The sequence below is a fragment of the Anomalospiza imberbis genome, chromosome 4 (genome assembly GCF_031753505.1).
Source record: "Anomalospiza imberbis isolate Cuckoo-Finch-1a 21T00152 chromosome 4, ASM3175350v1, whole genome shotgun sequence".
In the NCBI taxonomy this organism is placed as follows: domain Eukaryota; kingdom Metazoa; phylum Chordata; class Aves; order Passeriformes; family Viduidae; genus Anomalospiza; species Anomalospiza imberbis.
The window spans coordinates 20,700,517-20,719,785 of NC_089684.1; the positions used below are offsets into that span (position 1 = coordinate 20,700,517).

The window sequence follows — 19,269 nt, forward strand, 5'->3', positions numbered from 1 at the left end:
CTCTACATGACTGAGCCTGAGCTGGGAGTCCTGTTTAACCAGACTTCCTTCCAGCTGCTTGATTCCCATCAGCAGGCAGCAATGAACAGAGCATCCTGACCTACACGTTCTGTTGCAGCAAAACCCAGCTCTGCACTGTACAACCTGTGAGAAGCAGCAGCAGCTCCCAGCAGCGACTCAGCAGCAGCTTTGAGTCACACATGGAATGACAGGACACAAGAGAAGTGGAGATTTCATTTATTGGGCTGAAACTACAAATAGATTCACTTTGACTTCTGGCTCTGTGCTTGTGCCTTCAATACTTTCACAACGATCTTCTGCTCCTCAATAAGAAAAGCTCGTTTGATCCTGGAAAAGAAAAACTACTTTAGGATATGTGTCTATCTACTAAAGTAAAAACACAAAAATAAGATATATTACAATTAATTTTGCCATCTCCTACATTCATTGCATATGTGGTGTCAGTTCCACAGTTACACAAAAAGGGAACCCACTGCTGCTCTTGCCAGCAGCAAAAGACAGGGACAGTAGCACTGTATGAAGGCAGCAGTTTGAGGATGGCAGCTTACGGTGCCTGCAAATTTAGGGTAAGTGGCTTGGAGGCAAGCAAGGTAATACTTGATGGCTGAACATGGGAAAATTTACCATCCTCACAAACTTCAAAGGCAAAAAAAGCATAACTCCTAACTGGAGAATTAATTTAATTCTGTTGAAGTCAGAATTGGTGTGACGAGTAGTGGTCAGCTCTCCTCCTCAGGACTGCAGGAAACTACGTGCATCCAGTTATCAAAACCAGGAATACTTTCCCTGTCAGGATTAAAGCTCCTTGAACATCAACAGGGAAAAGTCTAGAAGGTCAAGTTGTGCCCAAATATTTCTGGAAGACCTGCAGGGGCACCAGGTAGATGGGACAGATCTGTGCACCAGCACTCACATACCAACAGACTCTTTGATGGTTCTGAGTTAACAGCACAGGTGGGTCACACACACTCTTTCACCCTTAAACATTAAAATGCCTTCTCTAAGTATCTGGTACACATGGCTACTTCTGCAGTACAAACCTGTCAAAGATGCCTAAGCAGGTGCAAGAGAAAACCTGATCATTACAGGAAAGAAGGTGGCTGTAATTTCTGATTTAGGCACAGTCAGAATAAAATATACTCATGCATTAAAATCTACCTACCAAGCTCATGAAGGTTTTGGGAAAACACTCAGAAAAAATGTGGCTTTCAACACAGAAAGGTTATGCTATTGCTCTGCAGCTGAAACTGCTCATCTTCAGGGATGCCTAATGTAATTTATCTTAGAACTTACACATGCCAAAAACAAACAAACAAAAAAAAATGCTGGCATGACAGATGAAAAAAAACTTGGTATTAGACTGCTGACCCCAGAGATCTGCTTTGTTTACCATTCACAGAGATGACACACTCATGGTCATGTTTTTCCTCAAACTTGACAAGGAAGCATAGGATATGAAACTGCTACACAATAAAACTGAATTTAGTGAGGCCTGGCAAAGGCCATTTTAAAGCTTAACCACTTAAAGCTGCTTAACACGCAACCAAGTATTATCTGTGAATCCCAAAACACTACAAAGAAGTGAAAAATTCAATTAAATCTGCATAAGGCAAAACAGGACAACAGAACAGAATAATCTTTACTAGGGGCAGTCAGTACAAAAGATAAAAATCCAGCATGAGCTGACTGTTTAGCATCAGTGCAACAATGCAGTAAGAAATCCTGAAGAACACGGTGTCTCCACAAAGGAGCTCCACAGGCAGGAGCTCCCTCAAATCCATGGGACAAAATCACACACATCATTGCTTGACGTGCCCCACACTCACACTCTCCATCTCCCAACACCACTGTCAGACAAGAGCCTTCAAAGTTTGGGAGAGATGTAAAAATTTTTTAAGAAGCAATCCCAGGAATAAAGCTGGCTTTCTGTAAATTACCTGTCACGGACACACTTGGCACACATGGAGCCACCGTAGGCTCTACTAACGTGCTTCTTTGTTTTTGACAGCCTCATCAGAACTTTGGGGCGCACAGCACGGACCTACAGACAGCGAAAAATACACAAATGTGTGATAGGACAGCAATTTTTGTATCTGCCACATAAAAACCAACATCACTTTCATAGTTAAAAAAAACAAAAGCAGCAACACTTGAAGTTTACTATTCAAGATGCTAAAAAGTGACCAAGGTCACAGCTCATTGCGTGGGCCATCTTCAGCATTCCTAAGCTGATCTTTTCATTCCACCACAGGTGTTCAACAAGAGATTCATTAAAAAATTGGTTACAAAAGACTGGGTTTTTTAAAGAGAGGAACTGCTCAAAGATCAACATGACTCAAGCACTCCCATAACTGTTAAAAGCAATAGTGTTACTTCAAGAAAACATTCTGATGAAAAATACTTTAAGAACATTAATTCCTATTTTCTAAACTTGGCTTACCGTTTTTTTTGCAAGTCTGATGGGTCCAATTCATGTTTTTAAATACACCGTAGAATTGTCCTGTCTAGTTTTAAAAATGTCAGACTTTCTAAAACAAGAGTTTATATTTAATAATGATGCAATCCAAGAGCATTAAAAAAAGTTTGAGCTTCCAAGGCTTATTTTGCCAGTAAACATTACAACATTTGATTAGAATATTTTAAAGAAAAAGGTTATTTCAACAAGAACTGGTCAATAAACAGGCCCATTGTATACTTGGAAAGGCTCTTTGTACTGAAGAAACACAGCAGCAGAGAAACACCCTTAGGTGTTTATAATCATACTTACACCACGAAGTCTTCCTGGGCAAATACCACATGCTGACTTGGGGGCCTTTCCCACTTTCTTGGTGTAAAGGTAAACAATCCTGTTCCCGGGTGTTCGGGACCTAAGCACAGCAGAAAAATACTCAGTTAACAATCGACAGTGAAGCATCACCTGTTTAGAACAGAAGTTTCTTTACAAACTGCCTTACTTACAGTCTGGTCTTGTTGGAAGCTGTGTTGTAGGATAACCTACGGCGGTATGTCAGGCGCTGCACCATTTTTCACCCCTAAAGAAGCGAAACCAAAGCGACACTAGTTAAGAGCTCGATGTCCACACCGGAGTTCACACCTCACAGGACCACCCGTACAGAACCAGATGTGAATCAGCAGCTGCCGATTCGATGTTAATAAAACTAAAGCCTTTCCTGATCAGCGACAGCCAACAGGACTATATTAGAGATCAACAGAAGGCGTGACAGCGGGCACGATGCGATCCGCAATGAAGATTCACCCGGACCAACTTGAACACCGTTCAAACATCCTAGTCTTGCCTGGACTATGTCACGCTCTCCTAAGAGACTGCTTAAAGCTTTAGCAGCTCCGTATTTTATAGTCAACATAAGCTTCATTCGCAGCCCCGGGAGACGCGGGCCCTACTCGGGAGCCCCACCGCGGAGGCCTCGGCAGGCCCGGCCTCTCTGCTGGGCAGCTCTGCCCCCCGCTCCAGCCCACGCGCGGGCAGCAGCAGCGCCGCCGATCCATCCCCACAGCCCCTCGGGGCCTCGGATCGCGCTCGCCGCCCGCCGGGCCGCGGATGGAGGCGGATGGGCGCCCACAGCCCTCGGTCGCTACCGCCATACCTGGCGCCGCCGGACCCGGAAGAGGAAGCGGAAATGCCCAAGTCAACATTGAAATAGCGGCGCGCTGGAGACCGGAAGAAATAGCGGCGCCTGCGCGCTGGAGTCCGTCTACCAGACAGGACGGCGAGCGGGCAGCGCCATGTTGTACGGCACGGAGGTGCAAGATGGCGCCATGTTGTACGGCTGAAGCGGGGCGGGGCGTCGCTCGGCGGCGGGATCGGGAGCCGGAGCAATAGCGCCATGGGGGCGCCGTTTTATTTATCGTGTGTTTTACTGAAAAACTAAAATATCGGCTTCTGTGCTGAGAGAAAAGAGTTTGTGCTTCATTATGTAATTATGTAGCTGTGGGCCCATTCCCCATCCTGCTGTTCTAAGCTCTGAATTACAAGTCACTCATACAGGCTTTTCCACGGCACACGGGCACGGGACACACCTGGGAACCGCGTATTTTACACAAAACTTCCACAAGGAAAGGCTGGTCCCATAGAATCCCTCGAAAGCCTTGCCTGGAGCGTTGCAGGGCTGTCCTTGCCATGTCCGTTCCCCTCGAGATGCCCTCGCTCCTGACCAACACTGGCCTTGCTGGGCCCTGGACGAGGCCACAGGTACCGAGGAAAAGCATAGGGAAAAAAGGGCATGGCTACTGGAACTTTTCCTTGATACATCCTCTCTGTGTTCATCCATCAGCATCCTCCAAATGTCCTGAGCTGGGTCACATTTTCTGACCCTAGGTTATCTCGGTGTGAGCATGGTGCTAACAACAGCAAGGCTGTGGATTCAATCCCTGTATGGGCCATTCTCTTAAGAGCTGGACTCACTGATTCTTGTGGGTCCCTTTGCACTCAGTTCTGTGTTCTAGGAAATCTATTTGATAGCCTCTGGTAGACCCCTGACAAAAGAAAAGAAAGGAAATAGCCAGAGCTAAGGGACTATAGAATGGCTTGTCAATAGCCAGAAACAGCATTTCAGTGATGCCAGATCTGCAATATTAAAATCTAAATGCACAGAAGGTACCTCTGGCAGCCCCTCACCTTTTCATTAAGCACTGTGTTGATAGGAAGGAAAGGAGAAACACTCCGTGGACTACACTTCTCCCAGGTGTTTGTTTCAGCTCCCATCCCACAGCCCCGGTCCCTGCCAAGCTGAGGAGCATGTTGACAAGCAGAGTTGCCTCTGTGTTTGAAATCAGCATCTGGCCTCTGCTATCCATATGTGACCTTACTAATGGATCTGGATCCCACCCCGCCACCTGGCTCTGACACATGAAAGACCAAGAGGTTTTAAAGCACACTTTTCCATCACTTCTGCTCCCCAACCTCTGGTGGCAGTGGTGGTGTTCCCACTTCCACACCAAGTCCTCCTTCTCACGGTGCGAGTGAATGCCTTGTGGCTGCTGCCACAATTGACGCTGACTCGCACAGACAAAATCTTCATACAGCATCAATGGGGAATCACCATCTGCAAGGAGGATGGGGTTGGGCCCACTGTCTGTGAACCCTCAAATGCTCTTTTGCTCCACTGGCCTGAGCACTGTTCCCCGGTGATACTCAGGGACCCACACATTAAGCATGTAAGGTGCTGCTGCTGCTGCCATCGTTAGCGGCTTCAGCTCTGCTTTTGGAGATTAGCAGGTGCTCAGAAAACTTTGATGTGTGCTCCTGACCTTATTTATGTAACTCACAGTTTGTTGTACTGCATCCTCCCTGTTTTCAATCTATAATTATTATTTTGGTTAATTATTGACTCTTTTAAAGTGCAAATCATGGACACCAGAATTATTTTTTAATATATGTATGAAAATATGTATGAACTAGATTTTAGGGTATATTTAAAATAGGAGCATACTTTAGAAGACAAGTAAATTTCAGAGCAATTAGAGTATTTAACATGAACTTTCTAGGCCCAAAACCCTGAGGGGAATAAGAAAGCCAATTAAATTAGATTAAATAATCATGCCTAAATATAAAAGTGTAACACAATCCAATTGTTAAAGAACAACACTGTTAAATTATGATAGCATAGTTTAGATGTTGTCAGTGCAACAGGTAACTATTTGATTATTGACAATAGTATTGATATGCTTTTGAACTTACCCCATTTAGGCTCCAAACTCAACCAGTGTAAGTTTTAGAAACTGCTAATTAAATTCCAGCCATTTGCTTCTGCTGATGTACTGGCCTAGTTTTTCAAGCATTTTCAGTTCTTTTTTTAAGAGGAACAGGTCTATCAGGCAAACAGCTCACCAGAGCATCTGGAAATGTTAGCTTAATGACAACTGGTTTAATGCTATCTAATGTGGGGATAAGATTTGAGCAGAAGCTCACTAAGCCCATTTTGTACAGATTAGTCAAGTGATTCATGTTCTCTACTACTCCTACCTCTTCACAGGACCAAAATGTCTCTTTTGGGAGCAGTCATTTTCCACATTCAACACGTCTCGTTAACTCTTTCTGCATTTTCTTCTTTCCTTGAATACAATGAAGGGGATGGATTAGAAAATGCACAGCCCAGCAATGTGGAAAAGTAACAGTGGTATCCTATAAAATCAATTTATTCCCTTCCAGGATGTCAGTGGAAGCATAGCACCTGAGGTTGTGGGCCTTTTCATTGAGAAAAGCGGAGGTGGCTTCCAGGGTGTACTTGCTTATTGGCAGTGCAAAACTATAAACCTCTTTTCCACCACATCCAATTGATAGGATAATCATCTCTGATGGCAGTTTAGTAATGGAATGTATTTTGCACCAGCCAGCAGGCTGTCATCATATTCTGTTTAATGCATCAGAAGAACACTTTGCTCACAGTTTAAGACCAATTCTTGGTATGTTGACCAATTGTTTCTTTCTTTTCCACATGGCCCTCTCTTGATCTCTCTTTTTACTGAAAGCCCCTATCTATGTGCATGACAATTTACTTGGTCACATGGAAAGTTCCAACAGAGTAAGAGTGAGAGTTCCCAATGGCAAAAGGCTTGATAGGCCTGGCTGTATCCCCTTATACTTTCCTCACACTTCCAGGAATCTACCAGGCCCCAGGAGGGTTCCACTGCCCCATTAACTTCTCTTCATGGATCCCTCTAGGGCTTTTCTCCACAACAAGCTTCAATTAAAAAATGAAACATGTTTTCACTCATATTCACTTGCTATTCTACCAGTCCACACTGGCAAATTCTAAGAGGCATGGGAAGGAAAGCAAGCCTGTGGGCAAACACATACTGGGTGCTGCAGAGAGGAAAAGATGTGAGGGCTGAGAGCTGTGGTGCTCCTGTTAAGTCACAGGCAGGATACCATTTCCATGAACAGTGTATCAGTATGTGTTTTAGAAATGTCTCACTGAAGTCAGAATCCAACCTCAGGTGCTGCTTGGATACAACCAACAGGCTTAGATCCATAAATGTGGAAAGGAAGCAAGACATTTTGGAAAAGTATTAGCACCTGTTGGAAAGGGCAGAAAGTAGAGGTCCTTGGCTCCACTGTCTTTTTTTTTCTTAAAAACCTCATTCCCTTTCCTTGTTAACTATGTGGTATGTGTCACAATCTGATTATACTAATTTCTATCAACATAACCTTCCACAACACAGACCTGTGCAAATTACGTTATGAGAAGCTGTAGTTCATTTCCATTTCAGTGGAGCTTGTTAAACAAGCAAAATTATTTTGTAGCAAAGGGAAAAACAATTTAGTGGAATGCAGTCCTAGCATAGGAAGTACATAATATCGTAGTTGGGTTGAAACTTTTTCTGTCAAAAATGTCATAACCCTGTAAGAAAGAGAATTAAAATCCCGTTATTTTAATTTACATCTAGCCACGAGATAAGTAAAGTTATCATTGAAATTCTAATTAAATAGGATGATTGACTAAGGTAGGACATCAAAGAAGAGAAGTGAATATGATAAGTCAAAGTCTTATTAATTAGTCCGCGTGGAAGAAATTCCAGGGACGTCAAGCTGAGGCTGCTGCAAGGAGAAAAAAAGCAGACAAGAAAATGTGTGTTTCTTTGAAGTTAGGAACTGAGATAGTGATGGAGGTAATTGTGTCTGACTGGATCCAGTAATGAAGAGCTGTAAATCAGACCTAGGAATCGGAGGAAAGATTCTAGTAACGAATGTGGCTGCCCCCCTGCTGCGAAGAAACAGAATGCAGAGCTGACTAATTGACCCAGTCTATCTCCCAGTAGCTCTCTGTTATTATTTATTAATTTTTAATTTCTGAATTATTTACGTTCTGGGAAATTATTTTTGACAGCCTGTTAGGCGTGCCAAAGTTAATGGAGGATGAAAGGACCGGTACTAGAATTAGCAGGGATGTAGTCACAGGCTACTGAATTTAATGATTTTGGAAGGGAAAATTGATTTCACACAGCGTGTCACTTTATACTACTTTAGGGATACACCAGCTATTTGATTAATTGAGGAATAACCAACTCAAAGTATATTTGAAGTGTAAATGAATCACAGTGCTCAGCTGTTTATTTTTCCCCTTTTCTGATGAGAACACTGAGTTTGCCTAAAGTTGCCGATTAAAACCAATACAGGTAGGTCCCAAACTCACACCTGCTTATTTTCTTCTGCCTTAAAGAAAAAAAAATACTTTCACCATCTGGAGGAGACATGCAATCCTCCATCTCACTTGGGATAGAGTTCATCCTTCCTGCACAACACCTAATTAAACAGGCTTTGTGTGCACTCTACCTCCCCTGTGGAAAGTGTTTAAGACAGAGCAGGGTACTGAGCCCATGGGCAGCACAAGCAGCTGAAATGTGAATTCTTCATGGTGTCAGCTCACGTTTGCTTTTTATCAGCCCCCAAGGTGAAGTCAGGGTCCCTGGCCTACAACATTCCCCCTGTCAGTTCTCCTGATGCAGCCGTGGTAAGCTGGGCCATGCATCTTCCACATAAAGCAATAGAAAAATAAAGGGGCTCTGCACAACTCTTCCAGGCTGTGAAAACTGCATTTCATCCTTTGTGCCAAATAAAGCTAAACCTGTCTGCTTCTCACATCTAAGCCTTCTGACCATCCAGGCATCAAGGACATAGAGGCAATCTTTCCCCAGCAGTGTGTACTATGCTGTAGGCATCTCACACTGGAAATGTCTCCAGAGCTGCTTGGGATCATCACCTCACACTGCTCCTTCCCCAACAGCAGCCACCCAAGGCGAGGGGCATGGCCAAATTTTCCCTGACTGAGGGGATGGATGTGCCCTGTATCCAGGAACAAAGGGACAAAACATTCTCACTGCTGGAGTTTCCTGTGGCAGACTTGGGTCAATCACTTAATTAAGGGCAAAGTAATCAGCCATGTGGGCACTGGTGGTGGTGACTGTGATTTTGGGCATCTTTAATGTAATGTCTGCAGCTCACTCAGTGTTACCTCCTAAATACCTTAACAATCTAGTTCCCTAAATACTAGTCCTAACTGGCTTAAGTCCAGCCTTCCAAGTTCTAAAATAAATGTAATTGATGTTATTATTTAATAAAATCTTAGGGACTCTGTAAAGAGAATGAAAGTACAATCCTTTGTCTGTGCAAGTTTTGGGAGACTAGTGAACACCAAATACTAGGTGTAGCCGCCCCTTTCCACAAGAAATTATCTAAAACCCTCTGCCATAAATTGACATGGATCCCATGAACAGGTGAGAAAGGTATAGGATAGACTCTATTTCAAGTCTAATGAACAATAAAACTCCTTCAAATTGACTGAGACCAAACTACTGAGTGAGAGGTTAAGTGTAGAGGGATCTGGAATTTTGGACACTTTTATGTTACTTTGTTCTTTAAAATAGGAAGGCCTACCTACCACAGCAGATGTTGACCATACAGGGATGAGGGGAGAGACAAAGAATGAAAAAAGGTCAATCATGCATTAGTGTACCTTTTAAAAAAAATTATATTTGTCTTAATGATTTAAATATATATTAACAGTGCAGGAAGGTTTTGCTGCTTAAGTTCTCTGAGAAGTTTATAATTCATATAAACATCTCCCTATTTTTTTTTCTGAGCACTTCAGGAACACTAGGAACATTTCTTCATGATGTTTTACCAAGTCGAACATGTGAGAGAAGCCTGTTTTTCCCAGTTACCTTTTGGATTATACCAGTGAAAATTAGCTGTGCAAGGAGGATCAACTACAACAGGCTGCTAAAGGAGGTGTGTGACATGTAGCCTCTGCCTGGCTCTGGGGATGTGTACTTTATCAATTTTTTCAGCATGTGAGACTGGACTGGCTGCTAGAACAAAAGCCTGATGCAAAGACTATTTTTTCTGGGTCTCCTGAATCTGTGAGATATCTTTGGGGTTTGGGGCTTTTTTTTGTGATTATTGCTAAAACTTTCTAAAGAAGGAACACTGTGTATATTGTTGCTAAAACAATAAGAAATATGATGTTCGAGATTGCACATTTTGTTAGTATCACTGAAAGCACACTCACTGCCATGGAATTCAGAAGATTTCAACTCACCAGCAGCAGAACTGACTGCCCCAAACATAGAAAATGTGATCTAAATATGACAGCTTAAGGAACAGCAAGTCATATCTTCAAATATTACAGAACAATTAGGCAATTTATGCTACTTGAAGATTTACTTTACAGTTTCAAAATGCTCAATGGAGAAACAAATACTTTTTACAGATCATGCAGAAATTAACCCTAAAATATTTACATTCAACAAATGCAATTTATTTTGAAGAAGATGATTTAGCGTGCTCTGCTGTTCTATAGTGGAATGAATCCATCATAGAACTGGCTTCTCCCTGTTTCAATATTAAAACAAAAGGGATATGCTGGCAGTGCAGCACTGTGGGAATTCAGCTCAGAAGTCCAATTAACAACAACTAATTCCCCATACTGCCTATTTACCCCTAAGATTTGGCTAGATATAATAAGTCATGCACTTTGCATTTAAGCTTTTAATGCCCAGAGGATAACAAAAATCTATCCTGATCACATTTTATTTTCATCATATGAAGAGAGAAGAAAGCATCATTCCTTCCCTCTTCAGTTAAGTGCATCCATATCCTTGTGCTAAGTCTATGAATGAGCTGCCTCCTGTCTTCTCCCTGTGTCTCCTTACCCTACTTCTCCATAAATGCCTTCATTCTTCAAGAAGACATGAAGGTAAAAATCCCTTTGGATGTGTGCTCTGTATAGCTAGCTACATGTAAAATTATTCACCTTCAAACAGTGATCTACTGCACATTCACTGGACCAAGTCTTCTGCCCTTTAGACTGTCACACTGTATTTATTGCATGCAGCATACACTCCCCTCACACCAGATTTCACTGCAGAGCTATCAAGGTACTGCCCAGCTGTGAACATATTTTAAAAGCCAAAACTGTAATGTACTGTAAATGGTAATGACCAGGCTATAAGTTGCTAAAGATTAGGCAAATACTTCCAATAATTAGAATGATCTTCTACAACTCAGTTTTGCTTACAGTGTAAGTCAGATTAAAGCAAATTCTACAAAGGTAAAAGCCCAGACACAATCCTACACACTTTAGATGCAAAAGGGAGAGAAGCAGAGAGAAAGCAAGCAAGCAAATATGTGCACATGGGGCTTTGGGTATTCCTTGCTAGGTACAACCTAAACTGTACATTAATAATTAAGGACACATTCCAATATCTATCTGTCCAGATACATTTTTATTGGTATTCAGCAGGAAACAATTAAGGCCTAGAGGTACCCATATACCTCTGTATTTATGAAGTTTTGTAACAAAGAAATAATGCAAATTCACCTTGTTTGAAGAGAAATTGGAAGAAAAATAAAATGGTTTGAGAAGCAAACAATGGAGCATATTAAATCATAAAGCACCACACTGATAGAACACAAGATGTGACACTGTGCTGAAAGAAATGGCTGGATCAATGTTAGGTAGCCATGCCTGCAGAGCAGCAGGTTACTGTACAGAAAGATGCCTACAAAATATTTCTGCAACACTGTGCTTTGCTGTGCATTGCAGAAATCCCAGAAGGTGTTATTTTTTCATGAAGCTGTGATGAACTTGGCTTATGCTTGGCATCAGACTGGCTGCTCCTTACGGGGCTTTCCGAGTTGCATATTTGCAGATTTAAGGCCAGACTTTCAGAGGAGCTCACAGCCAGCTTTCCAAGCACTTGGCTGCCAAGCTGCAAGCCTTGCTTCTCACAGGTCCAGGAATCAGAACGACTCAATGGAAACCAATCTCCTGTGAACATCCCAGACAGCAGATATGCTTGTGACATCGGCTGAGACAGCTGAATGCAGTATTTCTGACATGGTCAGATGTGAATTTTATTACCTGTCTGCACAGAGATGGCAGGTGCAAAGAAGGGCCTGCTACCAACTGCTGAAGGAAAGTGTTGGCTTCATCTTATTCTTGAACAGATTTTCTGATTTCTCTGCACCTTCTTCCCTGTGAGCAGCAAAAAGAGCAGAAGTTGGACAGGCTGATCCCAAATAGGGCTCTGTGGAGGACAAGACAACACCCCATTTTTTTAACACCCCATGGTCAAACCTCCTGCTTGCTGGGAAGTGGAGGACTGCAGCACTAATGATTCTCTCCCTTCTAAAGCTGCTAGATTTTGAGTGCTTTGAGGAGATTGAAGACAAGCATTAAATTTTGATTAAAGGGACACTGCCAACTTACATTAATCTTAGAATTTAGGATTTGTAACAAGCAGGCAAAGGTGGATGAGAGCTTGCATGTTGGATGTAAATATTTCTTTGCAGCAGGATGAAGACCTTATGTGCTGAGAACAGAGGGCATCAAAATTAACTTGAATAGAAAATGAACAAGGTCCACTTTAGTTTTACTGCTGAGGGAGAAAGAATGTAGATAGGGAGATACCAAGTAGCTTCCCAAATGTAACAGTGCACCAGTTAAATTTTGTGTGTGAAAAGCTTGCTTGTTTGTTGCTTAATGTGGTTTTCACAGTGATAAAGAGCCACTTTAAATTCCTATTTGAAAGAATTTACAAAAGAGTAGAGTGACAGGAAAGGCTAGTACAGGTGAGCTGGCACATGGACTAAATGCCTTTCACCTGCTTTTCCTTTATAGAGAATTCTTAGAGATGGTGAAGCTACCTAGTGTTAAATGTATGGTTTACTGCAGCTGATGAAAGAGTGTCTAATTACTTTCATCAATCAGAAACATTTTCTGCAAATCATTTTGCCTATAATGAGATCCAAATCTGAGCCAAGTTTTTCAAGGGAAGAGCCTAAAAGGCAGCAACTCACTGTAACTTCAATGTACACTAGCCTTATGGAAAGAATATTACCCAGAAATGCTCATTCTCAGAGAAACTATGGAAATGTGAATCCAGATCTTCATCTGATAAAAACCAGTGCCCTGAACAGAGATATGCTGATTTATGATAGCCACAGGTCTGACCCCATATCCCAATAGAATTAGCTGTAGCCACAGAAATCTTCTGCAGTAAAGATCAGTTTGGTCTTGTCTCAACCAAAAGCTGGGTTTTTCCTACGGAGTCCTCTGCTATCTTGGCAATATCCAATTGAACCAGCCTTTCAAAGGAACAGGCAAAATAAATCTGAGTGAAAGGTAACAATGGTTCTGATTTTCTTTTAGTTCTTCATAAAGTACAAAAAACCTGAAGCAGACCTCAGATAACAGGACTTGTGGCTTCAAATGCATTTTGAATGCAATGACACTACCCCTCCCAGGGTCCATGCAGCAGATGAGAGGTGCTTCCCAAAGCTGTAGCATTAAGTATATAGGATATGTTAGAGGAAGGGTGAAATAAGGCCATACTACTGCTCTGGAGATGGTAGAGTGCAGGAGAGTGCTTGAACACAAATTGAAAACTACTTGTTAAACAAGGTTAATTTGTTCTCCTTCCAGAGTATAAAATGGCTTCAAACACTTCTAAACTAGGTCATTTGACTGCTCAAGAAATACATGGTGCTAGGCAGCTGTCTTTAGCAACAAGTTTATTGGAGAGTTTGATTGCATCCCAAAAGCATGCTAGATATTTCTGACCATATCAAAGAAAACTCAACTATGTTATCAAGGCACACTAATGAGGTGGTTTGTTTAATTGAAATACTTTAAGTTTCCATGTAGTACAGCATGAAAAAATCATTATTTTCATTAGATGAGCTACTCGTTAGCTGAAAATCTAAGTTACAAAATATCACAGTGTGAGATAATAAATACATTGTAAAACACATTAAATCCAGGTTATTAAAAGGAAGTTCTATTTAAAATATAGAGCCATGTAACTTGGGCATGCTTCCTTGTACTAGGAATCAGGTTTGGTCCTTTGAAAAATATTGCCAAACCCCAAGGACCTCACCACGCTTTCACTGCGCTTTCACTGAAATCACTGTCAAAACTCTGGCCCATTTTAGTGTCACAATTCTGTACTAATGGGGTTTGTGTGCAGCAGCTGGATGTTCTGAGGCTCATTGAAAGACCCCCCCATTTTAGCCTTGAATTCATTGCTGCTCTGATGTAATCATTAGCAGCAAATCAGGAAGCACTTTATAGCTTGCAAATTTAGGGGCAAATGTTTACCTAAAAGTGTAGGAGGATTTGTGAACTTCATGTAAAAACATGCATCTCCATGAGATATCTCACATGTGTTTGCTGAGCAGGAGTTTAAGAGCTGTACTGGTCTCATCAAGAGGGTGCAATCTGAATCCATGATGAGATTAGATATAAAGGGAAAAATGCCTGGAAGGGTTCTCTAGAGCCCATCTAGTCCAATCCCTCTGCTCAAAGCAGGGTCAGCTGGAGCACTTTGCAAAAAGCTGCATGGAGTTGGGTTTGGAATACCTTCAGAGATGGTGACTCCACTACCTCTCTGAGCAACCTGTTCCTGTGATTGACCACTTTCATGGTAAATACATTTTATTTTAAGTATAAATTGGATTTCCCATATTTCAATACTTGTTGTATTTCAGGTTTTGGGTTCTTTATTCTCCCTCACTCAGTATTTCTACTGATTGGTAAGATTCCCCTTGAGCCTTCTCTTCTTAATGAGCTCAGGGTCCTACTGAGAGTTCTTCCTCATCACTTGTATTTAAACACTGACTTGAGATGAGGACAAAATTGTATTTTGGTTACCAATTCATAGCTGGGCTTGGTCCATATGAAAAAAGACTAAAGTAAGCCTCTGTTTCAACTATTGTTTTATGTAATTCTACAACGGGGCCAAGTTTTATCCTTCGTCCCTGTACACCTCATGCCACTCCCTGTCTTTTCTATGTCTTAGACTAATGAGGGCATGTTGTCCTCAATTCTCATAGCAATGGTTCCTTCCTAACTTATTGCTACACATTTGCCAAGGGATCTTCTCTCTTATCTTGCTTGTGCTATTCCTCTCTCTCCTCCCCTGCTGAGAGATTAGTCCACCAGCCCTGGAAAAGTGTCCTCACAGCATTACTCTGTCACTAATCCAGCCAGCACAGGTCACCAGGGCTGTGCAGAGACAGCCACAAGATTTAGAAGCCACATCTTAATTCCCGAGGAGTCCTGGGCATGCATTCAGGTTGCCTCCCCATGTTGGCAGCCAGGGATGTTGACACATCTTCACAGCTATTGCTCTCCCTGGCAGCTAGAGTCAAGTCAGTGGCACTGAGTGGTGCCACCAAGAGCACATGGACATGGAGGAAGGAGCTACAGCAGGAGTGTTGAAAGATCCCCTTAGCCAGCGAGCCAGACAGAGATTCAGGAGAGGGTACAGATTACAGATGGCACAGTAATCTCACAACTGGCCAAATTTGGAGCCTAAGCAATACTTATATGGAGATGAGCATGCATTAAAGGCTGCCAATGTGACAGCAGAGATGGCCAATATTTTGGCTTGCCCAGGAATGGGCACACTGCCCTCACAGAGCCACCTGCTGAGATCAGTCATGCCAAAAATGCAAGTAATCCTGGTAAGGCAGGTGCCTGGGGGGATCAAATCCTCAGTCAAAACAAAAAAAACCAAAAAAAAAACCCAAAAAAAACACCCCAAAAAAAAACACCTTCATACACCTGGCAAGAGCCCCTCTGCAGCCAGCCTGCAGACTGTAAATTCTGGAGGTTGGAGTGCAGAGGATGAGAGCTGCATCTCATGCTCCTGCCTCTTCACTCAGTTGTGAAAACAGACTTTTTTCCTTCTTCCACAGAAACAAAGTTGCACATTTTAGAGTTACCTCTCGCGCTTCTCATTTTCTGTGGGTTTCGTTAAAAATTTTTAGAAGTCTTTCCTTTTTTTTCCCCCTACTGGGGCCAATAGGGATGTAGCTTGCAGATTAGCACAACTGTTAGCTCTCTTTAATAGGGCTTTTCTTATACCATTTAAGTAGAATAAAGAAGCTTCATTTGTTAGCTTAAAAAAAATCAAGACCTTAATTCTTGATCACTGTTCCCAAGCGGACCCAGTTGGAATTCTCTCATCATCACTGATCATGTCTGGACTTTTTTTGTTTGCTATTCAATTTCATTTGCTTTCATCATTTCAAAGCACTAGCAGACTTTAAGCCCTGCTGAAACATAGGATGGGGCTTTAAGTACATTGCAGTGAAATCCCTGTAGCAATGGAAAACTGGTGCATAGCATTTAGCTATGTACTATCTCTTCCATAAAACCTGCATTTACATTCTATTAAAACTAACCTGCTGACTCATTTAATCATAAAAATATATATTCCATTTGGCTCTTCACATTATTTATTTGATGCAGAAAGACTGTCAGTCAATTCCTCTGATTTTAGACCTGGGAAAAATATTATCTCAGAGCAGCATAAAAATCTTTCAGGTTACTAAGCTGCAGTAGATCACCATCTGGATCCATTGCTAATATAATACCCATGGAATGTTTCTCATGTCATGGATAAACTTGCTTTGATGTTTAATAAATGTTGGGGATTTTTTTTTTTTTTTTTTTTTTTTACAGATCCCAAGATGAGTTTACAGGGAAGATCAGCACAGAGAGCAAGTCTTCAAAACAGTTTTCCAGTTAGGATACAGGCCATCTAAGCCCCTTCTCCAGTTTCTTGAGCTTATAATTTCCTAAGTGTGGAGATGCCAGAGCAGTTTTTGAATAAAATCTTCCTTAGATCTGCTCTGTGAGTGCTCCTTGAGGATTAATGTTGCCAAAGTTGTTAGCCCTTGCACATGGAAAAGCTGTTTTGATAAACTGATTGCTGGACCATTCCTGGTAAGACCAATGCAAAGCCTATCTACCTGTTATCATTTTTGTTCTTCAAGGTCCTTGTAATTTTCTGTATGGGCAAGTCCCTGTTTCCAGAGAGGGTCTGAGTAAGACAGAAGTGCTCTGTCTGCTCAGCCTCTGATGCTTTTCAGCTTAGTTTTTATGCTGAGGGTTCTCATCTGTGTTTTTAGGTTTCTCCCAGGTGTTTCAAGACTTATGTACTGAAGGAAGTCATCAGCATCAATGTTGGGGGCATTAAAGACGTTTACGTGGCAGAAATACATGTTCCTTCAAGCACGGCTGGCAGAGAGAAGGAGACACTGCTGAAGACTTGCAAGCAGAAGTGTGCCCTGCAGAGCCCTTTGCCCAAGAGCAAACAGGCACACAGCTCCTTGTAGTGAGCATTGGCACACGGCTCCACCTCGGCCCAGCTGATGCCACCCAAATGCCCCAGAGCTTCAGTGCTCCAGGTCTGCAGTCAGCTTGTGGTTTCTCCTTGGAGGGCTGGACTGTGGGAAAAGAGCTCCCTTGCACCTTGCCAGAGCATGGGAACAGCTGCAATTCGAAACATATAAATACTTTTTTACCCCAAGCAGTTTCCAATTAATGTGCAGATGGAAACCACATAGATGGTCTGTGGGAGGGAATCCTTTCTTGGCAAAAGATGGATTATTGCTTTTATGAAATGCCATAAGAGCTCTAGGAGCAGAGGGCTTTGTTTTTTGAGATCCCAGCTCCCTGTTCAGAGTGCTTAGGTTTATACTGAAGGACTAAAGTTTCTGGAATGTAAGCCAGTCAATTTATAGATCTGGGACGCAGAAAATAGTTAAGAAAATACAAATTCTGTAAAAATTACACCATTTTGTATACAAGGGAGGAAGAAGTAAATTGGGCTGGGGGAAGCCTGTCAGAGCTTAGGGGTCATTGGAAGAAGAGGACCTAGAAACGTCAGTGAGCACCTTTGAAAACAGTGGGGAAATGAAGAAAGCTCAGAGAAGTGAAACTTCTCCCACTCTTACCTGGAATCAGCATCCAAAATAGGTGAAATTTTCTCACAAATTAATTTTCAAATTATCACAGCTTTATCCAGAACACATAATTTTTCACTCTTAAATTCTACAATGAAGATGTCCTCATTGTGAAAGTGGGACAGTTTCACCTCAAAAAATGTTAGGTCATGTTGTTTACCAATATGAATCCCCTGCCATCCTTTATATAGCTGAAAGTGCTACACACCTGTGAATATTAATTTTTTTTTGTTTGAAAGGACAAGAGGAGATGGAGGATTCTAGTTTTAGGCTTTAGACCTAAACAGTTTAGACTTGAACTTCTTTCCTCAAATTTCCCTTTTAATAAAACAAAACCAAATTTAATCTTTGCTTGTCCATTCTGATTTTTCAGATAATTACCTCCACATAATTACTTTGCAAAAAATTAATTTGTAAACAATTATTTGTAAGCCTTTAGAGCTCTTCAGATGATAAAGTGGTAGAAAAATACAGGACATGATAATCTGTTCTGTCTTCTTTTTGCTAGCATCACTATAACTCATTCTGTTCCTCAACATTTTTCCACAAATACTGCCAAAGAAGGAATGATGTTGCCAAAGAATCACACTGCCAGAGAGTTGTTTTAAAGTCAAGAGGCACATTTTCTTCTGAGTTCGTTTTTTTTTTTTAGGTAAATGATTCGTCATTCTAGTTTCCAAGCATGACTAATATAGCTAATGGCCCTTTCATCCGCTGGCATTTGAGCTGGTCAGGGTGAAAGTAAAGGGTCTTTGCTATAATGTATGTGGAACACATTGTACATAGAACCCTCCAAGTAGCTTCCACCTGGCATCATCATGTCCCAGATGGATTATTTTGGGTTATTATAACAGGTTGGTTATTAGTTGGGTTATTAATATAACAGGTTCTCTGTAAGCATATCCCAGGGAAGGATTTTGCCTTCATGTATGGAACCTAAAAATAATGCATTAACAAATATGTCAAAAAGCAAAATTCTAAGCTTTGTTTGGAACTGAACATACGGGCTTTTAAAAATAGTGATTTTTTTTTTTTTTTTTTTTTTGTGGAAATAAAACTCTATGCTGAATTTTGTTGTTAATAACTGCAGTTTAGATTTTTTTTTTTCTGCAGATGTATGCATTCTCAATAGAGGGCAGTAGAGGATGAAAATGTAACTCTTGGCATATTCTCTTTGTTGTGTTCGGATCAATTCTCTAATATTCTTTTAACTGGCTTTAAAATGGACCCTTTCATCTTGAAAAAGAAGGAAGCAAGAGTGTTGGCCATCTGGGAGACACTCTGCCAACACCCAGATGTTCGCATCCTTCTGTACAATTTACTCAATCAATGCAACATCAAGTTGTGCTGGGTGGATGGGAGAGTGAAAGCATGGGAAGAAGGGAATAGGGCTTTCCTTGTAGGGGAAAGTCACTAGTCCTGTGCCTTCACAAGGGAAAAATCCTGCCATTGCTCCATGTCTGCAGTCTATC

At 41.7% G+C, this 19,269-nt stretch overlaps 1 protein-coding gene and 1 long non-coding RNA gene across 2 annotated transcripts in view; both read right to left on the reverse strand.

The window, feature by feature from the left end:
* Positions 1-221: 221 nt before the first annotated feature.
* RPL34 (ribosomal protein L34) lies at positions 222-3,698 on the reverse strand. The gene is made up of 5 exons (XM_068187418.1): positions 3,627-3,698; positions 2,980-3,053; positions 2,789-2,888; positions 1,959-2,062; positions 222-348 (listed from the first exon to the last, which is right to left on the reverse strand). The coding sequence occupies exons 2-5, from the start codon at positions 3,042-3,044 to the stop codon at positions 264-266; spliced, it is 354 nt and encodes a 117-aa protein (XP_068043519.1). The 5' UTR covers positions 3,045-3,053; positions 3,627-3,698; the 3' UTR covers positions 222-263.
* A 1,034-nt stretch (positions 3,699-4,732) lies between these two features.
* LOC137472378 (uncharacterized) overlaps positions 4,733-19,269 on the reverse strand; it is a 28,967-nt gene continuing 14,430 nt past the window's right edge. The window contains exons 2-3 of the long non-coding RNA XR_010998138.1: positions 11,904-12,017; positions 4,733-7,382 (exon numbers count right to left, since the gene is read on the reverse strand). This is a non-coding gene — a long non-coding RNA (uncharacterized lncRNA). The remainder of the gene's footprint in view (positions 7,383-11,903; positions 12,018-19,269) is intronic.